The sequence below is a fragment of the Cajanus cajan genome, chromosome 11 (genome assembly GCF_000230855.2).
Source record: "Cajanus cajan strain Asha chromosome 11, NIPB_CcT2T_4, whole genome shotgun sequence".
NCBI classification, from domain to species: Eukaryota; Viridiplantae; Streptophyta; class Magnoliopsida; order Fabales; family Fabaceae; genus Cajanus; species Cajanus cajan.
Window position 1 is genome coordinate 39,065,265 of NC_138527.1, and position 17,868 is coordinate 39,083,132.

Here is a 17,868-nt window from a genome sequence, read left to right on the forward strand (position 1 = left end):
AAGATTCAGTGCTCCCAAATTTTGATGTTACTAATAAACCTTCTCCCATGTGCTCTAAAGCTTTTAGCCCAACTCACACCACAATTTTATTCAGATTACAGTTAACTAAATGCACCTAACCAATTATTAACACCAAAAAACATGAAACCCTATGTGTTGGTTAAGCACAACTCACTAGCTCATTAGGAAATATCATAAGACAACTCGTATTTTATTTTATTTTTTTTATCGTTCTCCAGATATTCTGTATAATAAAGGTTTGCATTAAAAAATTATGTAAATCACTTATATGAAACTCCAGTTCTATAGGTAATAACACAAACAATATTTAAGGAAGTGTATATAATATTCTCCTACCATTAATCATATATATTGTAATTAAAAAAATATAAGTAAATTATGACCAACAAAGATCGGTGAGAATCTAGGTCATTCATCAATGACATAATCTATATAAGATGCTCTCCATCATGAGAAACATTTGGGGAAACATGAAGCTAAGGGCTAAGGAGACAAGGTATTGGTTATGAATATTTTGAGTACATGAAGGAAAGAAGAGTGACCGACATATTGGTTTGGCATTAGCATGCACTGTTGCCTGCAATCTGTCTGTGAAGCAGAGGTCCATGTGGTCCCAGTCACTGACCCTGAACTCCTTTATGTCCATTTTGGATTTTTTTTTTCCCTTTACGTATGCTGCACCTTTGAAAGTGGCACCTCAGGAAGATTGCATGATGCTGCCCTTTTTCTACCAAAAAAGTATTTTAATCAAATAAAATCATAGAAACAAAACTATGTGATGTGATTCCCCTTCTTTTATGGCTTTGTATAGTACTATTTATTTCATAATGTACATACATAATGTATTAAATTCAAAATGTGTTTTAAGAGGTAAATTTGGCAAATGAACATTGGCATCTATGAAGAATCTCTAAATAAGAGATTCGTGCACGAGGTTTGAACTTCTAGTTAGCTTACACCTCGAGTTGAAGTATGGTACTATATTTTAATTAGAGAATATATGACGATGATGTTGTTTCAGTAGCAGTTGAATTTTAATATTTATGGACCAGTCCTGTTCCTTTTTATTGAATTACAATTTGGAAAAGCCCACGCGCACTTTATGCTCTCACGGTCAAGGAATAGATAATAGCATCATCCACCACATGGTTATTCAGTTTGTGTCCCCCTTAATGGCTTCCCATTATGCACACAAATCATCTGTTCAGTTAAGTGACCCTGATACTGTATCAAATTGTGTATGTTTCCCCTCTTATGGAATTTCCTAGCTAACTTTCAAGGTGTCAGTGATTTTTTCTAAGCATCATGGATTGGTATTTTTGCTTTTTACAATATTCACGTGCCTTCATCATTAACCTCACTAACTGCATCATCACATCCAAATTGAACAGACAGATTGGCATAATTGGACAATTGGTCTATGGGGTGAGTGAGATATTATTGTATTTCAAAGTTGTACTCGAAGACTTGATATATGGTTTAGCAGAGTATTGGATACCGAATCCAAGTTAAGAGAGAAAACTGGAAGCATATTAGTAGTAAATTACTAAATTCCATGACATTACAAATAGAAGCACCACGTTGTTCAAAAAAACATTCCCTTTTTTTTTTCTCTTAAATCTTGCAACTGAAACCTTTTTTTCTAGGAAAAAGTGATGTAAATATGTTAGTCACAATTCCTCCTGATTTGTGCATATACTTCATTCATATACATTTAATTTGATTGTCAGGTTGGTTGTGAACAACTTCAGCTACCGTGTAAGTGGAAATAAATATTTTTAAGCCAACTCTTCAATCTAAACTAAGTTTCCTCTTGGTTTAAAATTCAAATATGTTTTGTAATGACCTGAAACACAACTTCATCCTAGTAATTCTTACTTTGGTTTTGTCTATCATGTACGCTCCAATATGATAAGAATGCGAAAATGTCCAAATTAAATCTCTACACATGTTAACTATTGAATGAAATGAAATAATGTAGGAAACTTCATATATGTAAACTGATTTAAAATATTAGTGTATAACATTACTATTATTATTATAGAGGATTTTGAATTATCTTAAATACAAGTAGAAAAATAAGAAAATTTCCTTTTAGTAGGGTGTCCACTTCTTTTATTCATCATAGCAATTAAGTTCGAATGTTTACATTCGATTGATATGTCAAGTTTAGGTACATGTCCGATTTATTCAAGCATTCATATTATAAAAGGTACTGACTGGTTTAAATAAAAATGAGCAAATGCAGAACTCGTCTTTAAATGACACAATTTACGTGGTAGCCAATTTTATGAATAAGTTATTTGGCAAAGAAAAGGAGGAGCGAATAAGCTAAAACATTGAACATATTTACATTCCCGAAACAGTTGAAAGAAATTGAGAACCATACATGATGACGTGGAAAAAAAATGAATTGACGAAAATCCGAACAATTGGCATTCCAGACAGCTTTGACAGTAGATATTTTTTTGCTGGACTTCTTTTGGTGCTTTCTTTCCATGGTGGGAGGTGGGAGAAAAGGAGAGGGATTGACGAATTATTTCATGACATGAGGCACTCAATTGGCGAAAAATTGTGCACTAAGAGAAAGGAGAACAACTGTGCACTATGCTGCAAAAAACAAGCCTACTCTACCAGCGGGTGATGGAGGCAGATTGTACAAGGCAAACAATTTCAATCCTGTGAGATTTACCAGAGAGAGACAGTAAATTATAGCTGATTCCCTTTACAAGTAGCCTGCCTCAGGTGAATGATTTGTTCTCATCTTTTAGAAGACATCAAGACTAATAGAATCCTTCAGAGTTGGACGTTCCAATTGGAATCTTTTAATGTTGAGAAGGTCATTTGGGGGCCGAATTGACATGAAAATATCATTGCAACTAAACACAGATTGGGGTTCTAATAAAGGCGTCCCCTACACTTCAAGGATTCGCAAAGACAGGGAGATCCTTCTCCAGGCACAAGCTCGTAGTGGAAGTCATATGTCAGCTCTTCACCCAAAGCAATCTGTCAACAAGAAACAAAGTGAAATGTCCATTTTGTACAAGGAAGCTACTCAAAAGTCTGTCCACTGTTCACAACATACATGCAGGACTGAATGTTCGTCACAAACAAGGGAGTGTCGTGTGATTTTTCATATATCCATGCATATTATAATACATCCATCAACCAGAATACGGAAAGCAAATTTCGTACGTGTTTGCCAATAAATAGGCAGCCTTTGTTCTTTTTTTTTTCCTTTTTTTTTTCTTCTTTTATTCATTGGTGCAAGGCAACAATCTAATGGAGTAATGACCATCAATACTTTTATGATACACTCTTTTCACATCTCATGTTCCTTTCTCTGGCTCGTCTCTTCCCATACAAATCAGATATATCATATCATATACCAAATCAAGAAAAAATTTGCTTGTAGAAAATGCCAAGCATCACAGATGTTGGAATATTTTCAAGGAAATAGCCCTATAGAAGAGAGTACTTACATCCCGACTTGCATAAAGACCAATATGTGCACGTTCACAATCCATGCTGTCCACGAGAACTTGGTGATTGGCGAGATTTGGTGAGCAGCTAAAACAACAATAAATGGTAAGAGAAAACCAACAAAACATACATTTAGATGTGAAAATCAGAATGCAGTGTACAATTGCTAGTGAAAAAAGTTTATGCTTTTGTTGAATTAAACAAAATCAATGTTGCTCAAAAAAATAATTGTGAGGCTCTTCTCACATTACTATATTTATTAGTTGCCAGGAAAAAAAGGGTGGAACAAACAGCACTGTGTTCACTGTCACTAGTAAAAAATAGTACCACAAGTTCCCTAACATATAATCTATTTCAGTAAGGAGCAGATAACAGCCATCATGATAATGATAATTGATAACAATGTGACTGTCCACCACATTTTGAACAACTCGGGTAATAGCATAAGACAAAACAATAGCAGGAAATATCATGGTTCATTGATCGTGGAAAAAGCAACATCCCCAACCAAAAATTAATTCAGAACATACAATTGCTGTGCTGTAATGCAAGTCTGGTTGAAGAAAATTCCTTGGAAGGTAATCATAAAATTTTAGCAAAAATTCAATTAAAGAACCATGTTGCAAGCAAAACTAAGTCAAATAGTATTTTAAAGAGCAAAATGCTCACCTATGATTAATGAATCTTGAGACATTTCCAAACTTAGTAGCATCAATTACATACTGAGCCTGTCCTTCAATCAATCTGCTCATATCATTAACACGAGCATCGATGTTGTAGAAATAACTGCAATGCTCTGTGCCATATCTGGTATTGATATAGACCAGGTCGGTATAAGAGGGGGGAAATCAACTAATTTAAAAAAGAAATTACATCTTTAAGAAATGTAAACCTCTTGTGCCTATCACGTGCCTCCTGCATATCTAAAACTTCTCCAATGTATTCACACACAAATGTGCCACGTAGAATAGCTTCACCGGCCCTTACTGCCCATCCCTACAAATCACAACACAAAAGTCAATGTAGCAAGCCTTGTGATTTGAGAAGCATTTGAGTTAAATCAGAAGAAGAGTAACCTTTTTCTCTGTTTTAAAGACTTCCAATTTGACTCGGACTCCATTCTGCAATACTCTGTTTCGACAGGATTTATTGCATCTGCACATATGGTTACACTCATAGACAAGATAGCCTTCCTGCAATTTTTTAGGACAAACCCCGGAATGGAACAAAAGGAAAATTTGTAAATAGATAAGGAATAAAAGGCAGAAATCTTCTGTATATGCCACCAATATACGAAGGGAATTCAAAGGCAAGATCATGTAATAATGTAATATCAGTGTAAAATTATACTATATAACTCAAAAATCAGAACAGGATCCTATACCATGATATTGCCAACAGAGTTAAGTCATCGCATTCAAAGCAACTATAATACACTAAACAAAAATACTTTTGCAAATTGCAATGATTATAAATGAACTTAGAAAAAAGAAACATACGTAAAAGTAACAAGCTGAAAGAGATAATATTATTCAGGATCTTAGCAAGTACTGGATATATCATCACAAGGTAAAGCCTAACAGATCCAAAATTAATTTTTAGCTCAGATTTTATATATAGAACAGTTTAATTGATGAAATAATTTACCTCCAAGATTATTCGACCATTCTCATCATATGGGAACCTTCCACGCATTGGTTTCCCAAATATGTCTTTTGCATCATCATAGTCATTGCCAAAAAGGTATACATGATCACAAGTTTCAGGACAACAGGTAGAGTAAGAGCAGGCACATCCCAATTGCAGACTCTGTCAATAACCAGATAGGCTAAAGAATATTAAAAATCAGTTTAATTTAAAGTAATGGTGTATTGTACAGAAATCTTTATATCTTCAATTTGAATGAAAAAAATGTACAAGGTAGAAAAGTAACATGTGTGTGCCTGTGTACTTAACAGTCTAGACTCTACAGCTTTTACAAATAAAAACAAAAACCTTAGTAGAATATGATATATTTTAGATTCTTTATGCCTTGGGCTAGAATTTGATCAAAGAACAAATTAAGTCACAGAACTACCTCCGAATCCAGACTAAGGGATTGATCAAGCATTGACTTCGTAACATAGGTAAAGGTCTCCCAAGGCATAGAAGAGTTTGTATTTTGTCCATTACACCCATTCATATGAAGAGAATGCACAAGTTCTTGATCTACTACACAAGTCACTGGAACTGATTCCTTTCCAAAGCTAATGTCATCACACAAGATAACATCTTTTTGCAGTGAACCTAATTTTAAAGTACGAGAATTGATGATGCAGTGAAATTCATCCACCTCCCACTCATCACTTGCAAGATCAGATAAATTCACAGACTTGGGCATCACAGAACTATTAGGAAGAGATGCTAAAGGAGATAGCAGAGCTTGATCCTTTGACACCTTACAACCTCTAGGACAAATAAACCCCTCATGGTGCCAATTTACCAAAATACTATGCTCACTGCAAAGTTTTGCTGCCTTCAAATAGAGCTTTTCAGGCAGAATTCCATATTTCTCCTCCAGTGAGGCTACAAGACTAACTTTGCAGCAAGCAGAGCGAGCAATTGATAAAATATCAAGATTGTTAGGCCTCTGTTTCGTCTTCTGAATCTCTGAAAACAAAATCTTTGAAACAGCTGAGCATTGATTTTCTTCCAATCTACCTATGTTTGTTGTTTCAGTAACATCAGGTTGTATGGTTATTCCTCCAGTTCCAAGTGAGTTTGTTGCCTGAATGGATCGCTTTAAATTAGCATTAGCCTTATTTCTAAGCTTGTATGATGCTGCTGTCAAACTTTTTTTAAATCTAGGGCGGCTTAGTCTGCCAGATTTTAATCTATATGGATAATAGCGAACTCCCCTCTTTACAGGGCGACTGCTGGCCAAATTAGGACCCATATGAGCAGCTTGGTGATGTCGACCCAGGTCAGGTAGTAAGTCAAATTTCAACCCACAAAACCTGCAAATAAATTTTCGTAAACCACCAGTATTCTCAGAATTATTCTCCAACGTGGCTGAATTTCCCTGATCATGTTTTACTGGAGAATCTTCGCCAGTAGAGAAAGTTTTTTGCTCAGGAGCTTTTGATGGTTTAAAATCAACTGGATGAACTGATAAAACATGCTGCCATAATTGCTCAGTATTTCCAAAATGACTCCCACAAGGAATGCATTGAAGAAGCATGCATTGTTCAACAAATTGCACATGGTGTCTCTCCTGAACATGGGTTTCCAACATTTTCTTGTTAGTAAATGAATCCAGGCAAATAGCACAGGCATAGCCCCTAAACAGCCATTGTGCTTCCTTTTTATGACTGTCCATCCAGTGGTTACCAAGTGCTTGGTCATCTGGAAATTCTGCGGAGCATATCTTACACTTGATGGAATTTTCCTTATCATAGTTATCATTAATTGTGGATGGCAAGAGAGGTGGTTCTTCCATGAAAGAGGATATATCCATGTCATCATTGAATCCCCATATCAATTTGATCCTCGATTTTTCACTATGAACTAATTTTGTAAAAAACTCTCCTACACTAGAATCTTTAGAGGCTTCAGTCAAAGCCCACTGGAACTGGACATTCTTAGGAACAGGGTTTCTTAATGATAAAATGCTTTTGAATAGCCTGTAAAAAAGTTCACATGCTTTATGCAAATATACCTTTTGCTCCCATGAGCTGCAGTCCCTCAAAAGTTCTGTGAACACTTCCTTTGATACTATTCTACTCTTCCCATTTCTTGCACGTTTAAGCCAGCTTGGAAGGTGTCTTTCACAGTACAAGCAATACCGTTTGGGGCCTTCCCTACAAGGATTCTTGTTATCATAGGGAGGAGAGCCTATACAGTGCAGTGACTCCATTGCATTACGATCATTTTCAGAATGCATAGGCTTCTCATTAAAGTTGCTTTCTCCATGCAAGGAATCACCACCAATGGATGACACTGGATCCACTTGCAGTGGACTTTCAACATTTACCAATACCAAATCTTTGCAGAATGTGTCCTCTGAACCGGTATAATTTTCTTCATGTTTCCTCTTTAATGTATTCTGGTGTAAATTAGAGATATGTTCTGATTCAGCATGTGGCCGGTGTTTCTTACAGAATAAAGAGCCAGGTAGGGCACGATGCTTACATCTAGTACCCAGAACAGTTGTACCTTCACACATAGGGGTATCAACTGGAACAGGCTTTTCAGATTTTGCTGAGCTGCCCAAAAATCGGGAGGATAGATGTACACAACAGTATACATCACCGTCATTTGCCCATCTCACACACTGTCTTCCCTTTGCTTCAATATAAGCTATGCATTGTCGATTCTTACTACCAGGTTCTACAGATTTTGCAACATTCATTCCATTTGTAGGTGTTGATTCAATCTCTTTGGCATGTAAGAAATCAGAATCAGCAGCCTCCACTACAAATTCATTCCATTTATTTTCCAAATTACCAGGTGAATCAGTTGCCATAGACACCTCCCTAACACCTTCCTGTTTGCAAGGCTCAGTTGCTAATGTGCTCAAAGTTTCCTGATTCTTAAAAAAGTCAGGGTCGGTGTCAAGAGCAATAGTTTGAGCCTTGATTTCCACTTGTGAAGAATGTGTATCTGCACGACGAACTTCAAGTTTGGCCCTTTTTCTACAAACTTGAAGGTTTGCTTGGTACAAATCATCAGAACTTTGTTGCTGGATGTCTTTGCTGATCAATAAGGAAGGTGGTGTTGAAAACCATTTCATTACATCATGCTTCCAGGTTTTCCATTCGGAACCTAATGTTGGTTGCACTGGTGCGTCCCAGAGAGTATTGACACCATTCCACAAAATAGAATCAAACAATTCCTGGAAGAGAAGATAAGGAATAAAATCAACCAAAATATTGAGCAAAAAATTTGTGATCATTGTTTGAAACATGGCATGTGTAATTGTTGTTGAATGTATTCAAAATTTGACATATTATTTCAATTTAAGCACCTTAAAAGAAGCACCACATTAGCCACATCATCTATTTCAAAACACACTAAAATATGAACACTTTGATTACCTTTAAGTTGTTGTTCAATTTTAACAAAATTTGATATACACGTATAAAGTGATATGAACTTTCAATTTAACGGTTGGATTTACAAAATTTATAATTAATATAAAGTTATTGAGGGGTGTAATACTTAGTAAAAGTTACACCGGTATAATTATAACCCCCCTCTTATTACAAACCACTAAAAATAAATGAGGCTATATCAGCTAAGTAGAGTATTTCATGAAATAATTCATAAACTGAAGTATGGATATTTTTTCTTTTTTAAAATTTTCATAGTAGTTATATCCAGGTATAACTGGTTACTGCCCAGGCATAGAAGTAGACACTATTATGGTTCCAAAACTAAAGCACTGAAACAGCACAAATTATTTTTTAAAACTAAAGAAATTTAATTAAAATAATGAGAACAGAACCAATTGATTGTTCTATTTCTTTCTAAAACATTGAGTGATGAAGCAATACTCTCTCTTTTAACCTTTTGGGTGAACCTCCCTTTGTCTCTTATAGCCCATGCTTGGATGCATCTCTACTAAGTGCTGAGAAAGCATATTATGATCATTTGAATGATCCTATTTATACAGATTAAAATCTATATAATTTGTTTTGGGTTTATTTTCATAAGCTATGATAGAAATTGAAGGTTACAGAAACAAGCCTTCACAATAACTGAAAATAGCTTGACTGGTAGCTATGATATAGAGATACTCCTATGTGGTTCTTACCTGTACTGGGCAGTGGGCACACATATAGTACCAGTATTTAATGAATTCATATAGGAACATAGCCAATAGTCCGATCACTTGAGAGCATCTACCAGATATCCCTAAATTGCAAGTCACTCCATGCAATACACCAAGTTTTATTGCTAATTGTTAGGTTTGCTACTAAATGAAACAAATTGCTACTTCACTCCTTTCAAATCCTATCCCTTCTTTAAATATTTTTGCTAAATGATACTGCCTCTATTTCAAAATATGTGCTTTCAGGTTATTCAAGACAAATTGAGTAAGTTACTAAATAATTTCCGTTGGAGGAAAATACAACTGTTTCTGACAAAATTAACCTCTATTGAAATACACAACTTAACATTATCACTTCATTTATGTCTTCTCTGAATCTCTCACTCCATTTAGTGGAGATAACAAGAGTTAACGATAAATTTGGAAAATAAATTTGGTTTCTGGCTTTCTATAGCAACAGATAAAATCATACAAAATTCATTCTGCAAAATTACAGATATTTTAAAACAGAGAATGTGTATTTATGGAGATTTGTTGAAACCTAGGATACAGAACATTATGAAAATTGTATTCATCTTATGATTTAATTACTTTACTTTTTTGTAGTGCATCAGTCTATTGGGTTCGTTGGGTTGAAGACTTCAATTTTCTTTTCTTTATTCATTATAGGTTAAAAGTTAGATAATTAGTTAAATATAAACAAAACAAGCAGAGGAGAATGGCCTAGGCATAGTCTACAGTAATGAGAAACATTTTATTTTCCGTAGAAATGAACCAGAAGGGAAGGTTCACTATTCACTGAATTCGGATTTTTGATCCTCTACTGTAAAGGAATAATAGGATATGGTCATGCTAGAGAAAGAAAGACAATTTTATCAAATATAATTAGTCGGACCCTACAACCAATCGTGGTGGGTTCTTATTTGATAAAAATGTGTCTTTCTCTCTCTAACATGACCATATCCTATTACTCAGCAACAGGAAAAGATCTAAATTCCACTTACATTCATTTTGGTTTATAATGGCAACTAGGGGAGGTCAAAATACGACTAAATTCAGGATGCCAACAAAACAAATAATGATCAAAATTCAAAACCTTTTAATATCAAATTTCTAGATCTAATTCTGCTAATTCTATTGATAATATGGGTTATGGTCCTATGGACTGGGCAAGCAGCTGAGCTTGAATGCATTTCATCAAATGCTTTAATGAAAGAAAGGGAGCAAGATAACACACGAGTGAAAAAATCTGTGGCATCCTTTAGCTACTCAAAAATTTTATGCATTTCAATATTATGTAGTTTTTTACTGATATCATCTTTTATGTGCAAAAGTATGCTAGTTGCACTAGTTATCGTGCAGCATAAACACAATCAATTTTTCTAGATTCTCGGTATATGAATTGATAGTCAAAATTACAACGTACCTCCTTCAGCAGCTCTACTGATTCAGCGCTATTTGCACTCTGACATCTTTCAACCCAAGACGGATAAGAATGCTGTAACCAGTCAGCATTTATATGGTGCTGCAGTATGCTCTGAAAGGGAAAAAAAATTGTACTACAGTCACACAGAGAAAGTTATAAAAAAAACTCATCATCATTTTATTTATATAAAGAAAATTAATAATATAAGGACTCAAAACTTTATAGCAATATAGCTCAACTGACAAATTGCAGAGACTATGCAAATCGTACTGTAGGTATTAGCTTTCAACTTCACGTGTTGGTCATTCAGCCATCAGTCAAATCTAATATTGATTTACTTGATCAAATTATCAAGTACAGGTAAAATATGCTAAGCCAAGTACATGATATAAAACCTTAAAGGGCCAAGCATATCTAATAAAAGAACACAAGCAAAACACTAAATTGCTCCTTATTTTAAGGTAGCATAATGAAATATGTAATATATCATGCATAGTTTAAGTTAATTCATGCTAGCTTTACGGCATGATACTAAAGGTCTTTTTAGACTCATGAAGCATGTAATACAAAGGAGTGGAGGAAAGTGGTCAGATATCCTCTATCATGCTATAACAAGAACCACTACTATCTGAGAAAAATAATCAGAAGCTTGCAGAAACAATCTACTTTGAAATTGAGAGGATAAGAGGCCTATAAAACCGTGTATTAGAAAATGTTAGCAAATACAGCATTAACCAAAGCAGATATGAAGCCCAAAATTCACATGCCAAAGATACACAAAACAATGATTAATGCTTAGTTTTCATTATTCCAATTTCCAACATATCTCCAAATCTTTATCAGTAAAGCAACTTTCAATGCATTTGAACCCTATCGATTAATGCTTTTATTTCAAGATTAATTCCTTGTGCTTAAAGTTCCAGAACTACAATACAGTCATGCAGTTCTTCACTTTTTAGTTGACTTAAAGATATATAATAACAGACAAACTTAATGCAAATCAATCAAAAGTTCAAAACTCAAAAGCATTTCATCATTTGATTACGTTAAATGGAATCTCACACTCAATTTTTGGAGATTTCTGACTCTCAGGGTGTATCTTTTATGAACCCAACAAAGCACGATAAACCAGGAGGAGTTCAAACATTATGATAAAACAAATTTTAGCAATTTAAGTTTCCTAGCAAATTTTTACTTCCTTACAGTTTTAGCAAAAACAATGCCAAGGGTCAGAAAACTGTATTAATTACTAAATCATGTCAACATCTCTACCCAGACAATTGTATTCAATAACTGCAATACATTAATAAAACAAATATTGAATAGTCTCAAAGTTAAAGACCAAAAATATACTCCCTATTCCATAAACAATCATCAGGAATTGGAATTTACATTATGCAGCTTTAGAAGCATTCTTCCAAAATCAGAATAACCATTATAATGAGAAGCCTCCATGGCAAATTCCTTCCAGACCTTCACATCACGTGCAGTTTCTGTCAAAGCCTGTATGTATTGAAAAAATCTCCAGTTCAAAAGCCTATATATATGAATATATATATATATATATATATATAGAGAGAGAGAGAGAGAGGGAGGGAGGGGAGAGAGAGACTGCAAGATAGGGAGTGGAGAAAAGGAAATAGTATCACCATCACATACATTGAAATGAAACTGATCCACCATGTTCAGCATGCCAACAACTAGCTTTTGCATTATAAACCGCCGTGCAACAGTTAAGTCTTTTACCAGTTTCAATCCCACCTGATGAGTCTTGTATGCAATAGGATGGGGAAACTCATCAATTGATCTAACAAGTAGCATGTCTGCCCAAGAATAAATCCTTGTGTTTGGAAAAAATATAACAAAATATTTCTTTCGACCATGAGTTGGTTTTGCTTTCAAAGTTGATAATGGCCAGTCAGCCCTTGCACACCGGATACCGGCCTGCCACTTCCCTCTCCACTAAAAAATACAGAGAAAACACAGAATGGAAAATTAGCAAAGCTTGCATTTTGATTTTCCATTTTTTAACAGAGTGAAAACCTTCTGAACTGCTAAATTTAATATGCCTGAGGAGGTTTCTGGCATAAAAAAAATGATATCCTAAATATTCATGGATAATTTATTATGATCAGGCATTCCAGATAAATTAGAGTAGTCAATTCAGAGTTCTTTAATACATAAACAAAATTAAAGAAACTAGAGTAGAGACATGAACAACAAAAAATCTCAATGTAGAAAAAGAATTATGGTTACCTTGACCCATAGTGCTATAGATCCATCCCCCTCTAGCCACTTGGGTTCGGCACAAGACCAATCTCCATCCCTACTGTTGTTTGGTGATTCACTCTCAATTGTATCCACAATAGCGATAGAGTTATCAGATGTCAAGCAAGCTTCATTTATCATGTCTTCTTCAAAATCATGGAAACCACAATATTCATTATGGTCATCCACTTGACAGTCACAAGATGAAGCTCCAATGTATTGGCAATCTGAATTAGTTGATAAATCACCTTCCCTTTCTATCTGATGCAAGGGCATCTTATGTGATGATTCATTCAGTTGAGAAGCTGCCAATTTGACTTGTTCACTATTTTCAGGGAAATTAGGTTCTTCCTGATATACAAAAGCTGTTCCTGAACTCTGTTGAGGGCAATCAGATTCCCCAGCATATTGAACACCAGAACAAGGAAGCACTTCCATGAGAGTATTCTAAAATAGAGTTTCGTATATGATATACATGCTATGACTGATGACTCTGCACCTCCCCACGCTGTTCAAGGAAATGTCATTCTATGAAAAAGTCAGACAATGAATTTTTGGCCATGGTAATTTACAAAAAAAAAAACGTTCAAAAAAAAAGAGGAAAAAATTATATCGAAACTTCGTGGCACAAGCATGTTAAATTAAGATCTGCATAACCTTATCGGGCAAGTACAGAAAAATTTTCTACAACTAGAATCTAGTTCTCACAAGATAGTAACCTTAGCTGCACCAACGCTCACCCTCAAACCTTTAAAGATATTACAGAAAGATTATATATCCAAACAATATGTTGCCGAGTTTGTAAAAACACCATTTATGTCCTTTGACATGAAGAAAACAAACCTATAACTCATCTAGATTTAGTCCAAAATTCTAAGAAAAAGAAAGTAGAAGAAAACAATAAGAGCTTATGAAATTCTATTTTAAGATTTCAGTGCTTTCCAAAAACGTATAATGAAATATAAACATGATATGGTGATAGAGCCAGAAACAAGAATTAACATATTCAAATTCCCTTCTTAAATTACTGACTTAATGAATTGGCAGCATTGAAGCAATGAATCTATGCCATTATGACCATTTCAAGGAAAAGGTTGATTACCAACTAGAATGTGAATGTTTATTTATTAGAACCATAATAATTAATTTCCCCTATAGACAGGTATGTCTGGATGTTAAGTTCTGTCTTTGATGTCTATTTATGAGCACACAAATCAAAAGGCCTTATTTTTCTATCGAAGTTCAAATAACCTCCCTAGTTCATAGTAGAATCAAGGAGACAGGAACCAAATTACCTTGTTAAGAGTGCAAGTTTAGAATTGTTAGAAATAAGGTGCAGTTCACGTATCGCACATTAAATGGTTCATATATCACATGTTTGATGCATTTAGTTTTCATAGGAATTAGAATTCAGGATGTAGCACCCATTTCCTCTAAATTCAACAAGAATTATCTTAAATCCATAATTAGTTTCACCTATTGACAGATATTTCTAGAGGTTAATATTAAAATTTCCTATTTTTGTATCGTAATTCAAATAACCTTGCTACTCAACAGTGGTCCATATTAGAATCAGGGACCATATTGAGCTTGAAAATAATGCATATTTAAAACTATATTATATCTGCAATTATTAGTTTAATATATTGATGACAAGTGGTTCTGCATTTTAGCTTCTATTGATGATGACAATTCAGGAACACATAAAAATGCCTTGTTTTTTTTTATCAGAGTTCAGGAACACATCTAAAAATGCCTTACCCCTCGTACTAACCTTGACAAAATTTCTTAGTTTTGAATGAGAATCAAATTTTGGCAGTACTAATAGCGATTAGGGAATTGAATGTCCAATGTGCGTGTGCACATGAGTGTGTTCATCACTATCCCTGATTCTAGCATGGAGTAGCAAGATTATTTGAACTTTAATAGAAAATTAAGGCATTTCATTGTGTTCTTGAATAAGCATCAACAACAGAACTTAACCTCTAGACATATCATTCACTAATGAAGTTAACAACTATAGGTCATATATAATTGTAAAATATTCTCAGAAACAGGACAACGGCAACAGCTTGTATAGTGAACCATGCCTAAATAAATAATCTTCCATGAATAACACAGTTAACGACAACAGAGTTACACCCGAAAAAGAAAGATTTCATAGGCAATATTTTATAATTGTTAATAGTTAATTTTTTTAGAATTCATTGATGTTAAAATATGAAGCACGAACACATTGTGAGCTAAATAAAAGCATCTTATTTTGTCCAAGATTTAATTCAATTCCATTTCAGTGTAGTTTCATTTAACTAGTAGTAAGTAAAATGAAATTATTTCTTCACCAATTAGCGCACTTGTTAATGGATTCTTTTTATGACCGCACAAGGCAATGGCATTATTGAGTTCATAAAACAAAAATCAACAAATTCAAAAATAAATTTTATCGTCATACAAAAATGTGAATGCAGATAATTATAGTGAGAATCAACAGCATAATCATAGTGGTGGAGGGGGGGGGGGGGGGGGGGGGGGGGTGTTTCAATCAGTTCAATGTGAACTAACAGAATAATCCATATTTTCTTGATTAGTGCCCCCAATGACAAAATTCGTTAATAAGTTAAGCATGATTTGTAAAAATAAATAAAAATATTAAAAATCAGCATTTGTAAATTTTGAAAGAAAATAGTTCACGCCTAATAACTAATTTTTCTTTTATGGAAATTTGAACTAATAAACGCACTGCCAAAAAAATGTCATGATTCCAAGTAATTACGTTGAGTTCAAGTAGATTCCTGCTATATTAGCATTTAGAGAAATTAATGTTTTTATTTCAAGAATTTATGAAATAATTAATGTCTAAGCCCAAACTCTAATATATTTTTTCGTATAATTCGTGTCAAAATAAGATTCCCAAACCAAATCCAGGCAAAGAGAAACAATAAACATGGTGATTTTGTGACGTGAATAACGAAAATGAAAACAGAGAGCCAGAAATTGCCAATTGCATCATTTATATCTGGCAATGGTAGTTTATCCCTCCAACCCTTAAACCCCCACCCCCAATTTTATTTTATTTTATTATAAATTTATTCCACCACTAAGGTACGAATCAAATGATCAAAGTCCCCAGCGGGCGTAAATCCACAACAACAAAAAACATTGTTCAGAGAAAAAACTTTGATGTTCTCAGATTTCACAAGCACAACATACCACAGGCACGTCCCAATTAACGTTCTAGATCCTTATAAATTACATTCACCTCCAAAACCCTTAATGACGAAGACCCAATAGTAAAATCGGATTAAATCCCTGCATTATTGTGGGTACGCTAGTAACACGATGATAAACCCTAACCAAAATCATAGTCTATAAGATGATGAAAATGTAACTGCATGTCTCAAAAATGAAAAAGATATGCAGAATCATAAAAGTAAAACCGGGCATCAATTATAACCTCGACACTTAATAGAGGGGCTCCTTAAAACGTTGAACCAAAAGGGGGTAAGATCTTCCCTCCTGCCATTACTAGTACGTCTTTTTCTGTTACCTATAGAGATTTTTTTTTTTAATAATTTGTTGCCATATAATACATAAGGTACACAAAATATATACATCCAAGAGATGAGCTAGGTCAGACACCATAACCAAATTGACTGGAAAAAAAATGTGACATAAAATATAGACTTTGGCTAAGGCAAAATTAAGAGAATAAAAAAGAAGTAGGAAAGGGGGTCGTGGTAATGTACCTTAATAATAGGAGTGGGGGAAGTTTACGCAGGGAGGTCAGTATTTTGCTGGGTCTATTAGAGGGTGGTGATGGGTGGGTGGGTGAAATTCGTTTTTTATGTGAAAAATGTTGTGTCTTCTTTTCCCTAATCGATGCGTCGCACACTCACTGTGGCTATTGCTTAGTGATAGATAGATAGGTCATATTGATATTGATAATTTTTATATATATAAGTGCGGCTCTAGGTTTTAGACATTGGATGAAAGAGGTGGTGGATGGGGTCAGGTCCCGTGCCCAAATTAAATCACAAGCAAAAATTATTTATAATATTAAATTAAAGGGTGATTTGATGGGGTGGGGGTAGAAATTGATAAATGGAAAACATTACAAAGCAATTGAAAGGTGGGTGGTGGGGTTAAAAGAATCAAAGCTAACAAAAGATGGGTCCTATCCTACAAATAGGGGCTTTGAGACCTTTGGTAAGGGTTCTGCAGCTAATGCTCGCGGGAGTCTCCAACTGCGAATTTTTTATTTTTTATTTCCGTAAGTGTCTATACTCTATAGTCACGTCTCTTCAATCTTGAAGCGGAGTTTTTATTTTCCATAAGATCTAGCGGGCATTTTCATTTATAGATTTGGTTAATGATTTATGTACCAATTTGGTTAATAATGTATTAATGGAATATTATATAATATATATTGAAAAAACATGGAAAAAAAAAAAGATTGGGATGGGGAAGGGGCATCGTGGGCATCGAGATGCGATGCGAGGGAAGGAAATGGTAATTTGGTGAAATGTGGGTTAAAGAGAAAGGTCACACCAAAACAATGCACTTTGACTTTGGTTGTAACGACGGCCATCGAATACCAAACGATGTCGTATATGTGACTTAGAAATGGAATTAGATTGGTTGTGGACATGGACTCATGAGCCAGTGGACCACTTGCACGCCAATTTCCATATATTAAAATATTAATATATAAAAAAAACTTAAAGATATTAATATTGCATTTGATATTATTAATATAATAATAATTATAGAAATCTGTAAGTAAATAATTTTCTCCTTATATAAATGATGCAAATTTGTTATTTAATTAAGATTTCAAAATATTAGTTTATAAGAATAA

General features: G+C 34.3%; 1 protein-coding gene across 5 annotated transcripts; it reads right to left on the reverse strand.

Moving 5' to 3' along the window:
• Nucleotides 1-2,224: 2,224 nt before the first annotated feature.
• On the reverse strand, nt 2,225-17,119 carry SUVR5 (histone-lysine N-methyltransferase SUVR5). Of its 5 annotated transcripts, none has more exons than XM_020360651.3 (12): nt 16,757-17,102; nt 12,999-13,518; nt 12,402-12,704; nt 12,135-12,245; nt 10,743-10,853; nt 5,582-8,377; nt 5,152-5,313; nt 4,581-4,697; nt 4,397-4,500; nt 4,174-4,311; nt 3,504-3,591; nt 2,225-3,027 (listed from the first exon to the last, which is right to left on the reverse strand). In XM_020360651.3, exons 2-12 carry the CDS (start codon nt 13,446-13,448, stop codon nt 2,920-2,922), a joined length of 4,488 nt encoding a protein of 1,495 aa, XP_020216240.2. In that variant the 5' UTR covers nt 13,449-13,518; nt 16,757-17,102; the 3' UTR covers nt 2,225-2,919. The 5 variants fall into 5 exon arrangements, with proteins under 5 accessions (XP_020216240.2, XP_020216239.2, XP_020216241.2 ...); XM_020360650.3 differs by having other exon boundaries at nt 12,999-13,538; XM_020360652.3 differs by lacking the exon at nt 16,757-17,102 and adding an exon at nt 16,465-16,563.
• Between the last annotated feature and the right edge of the window lie 749 nt (nt 17,120-17,868).

Coding starts and splice junctions, on each gene's coding strand:
- SUVR5 (XM_020360651.3), bottom strand. CDS start 13,448: ATGGAAGTGCTTCCTTGTTCTGGTGTTCAATATGCTGGGGAATCTGAT. Junction 5,314..5,581: donor CCCTTAGTCTGGATTCGGAG/GTAGTTCTGTGA, acceptor GGTTATTGACAG/AGTCTGCAATTGGGATGTGC. Junction 3,028..3,503: donor GTCTTTATGCAAGTCGGGAT/GTAAGTACTCTC, acceptor TCTTGTTGACAG/ATTGCTTTGGGTGAAGAGCT.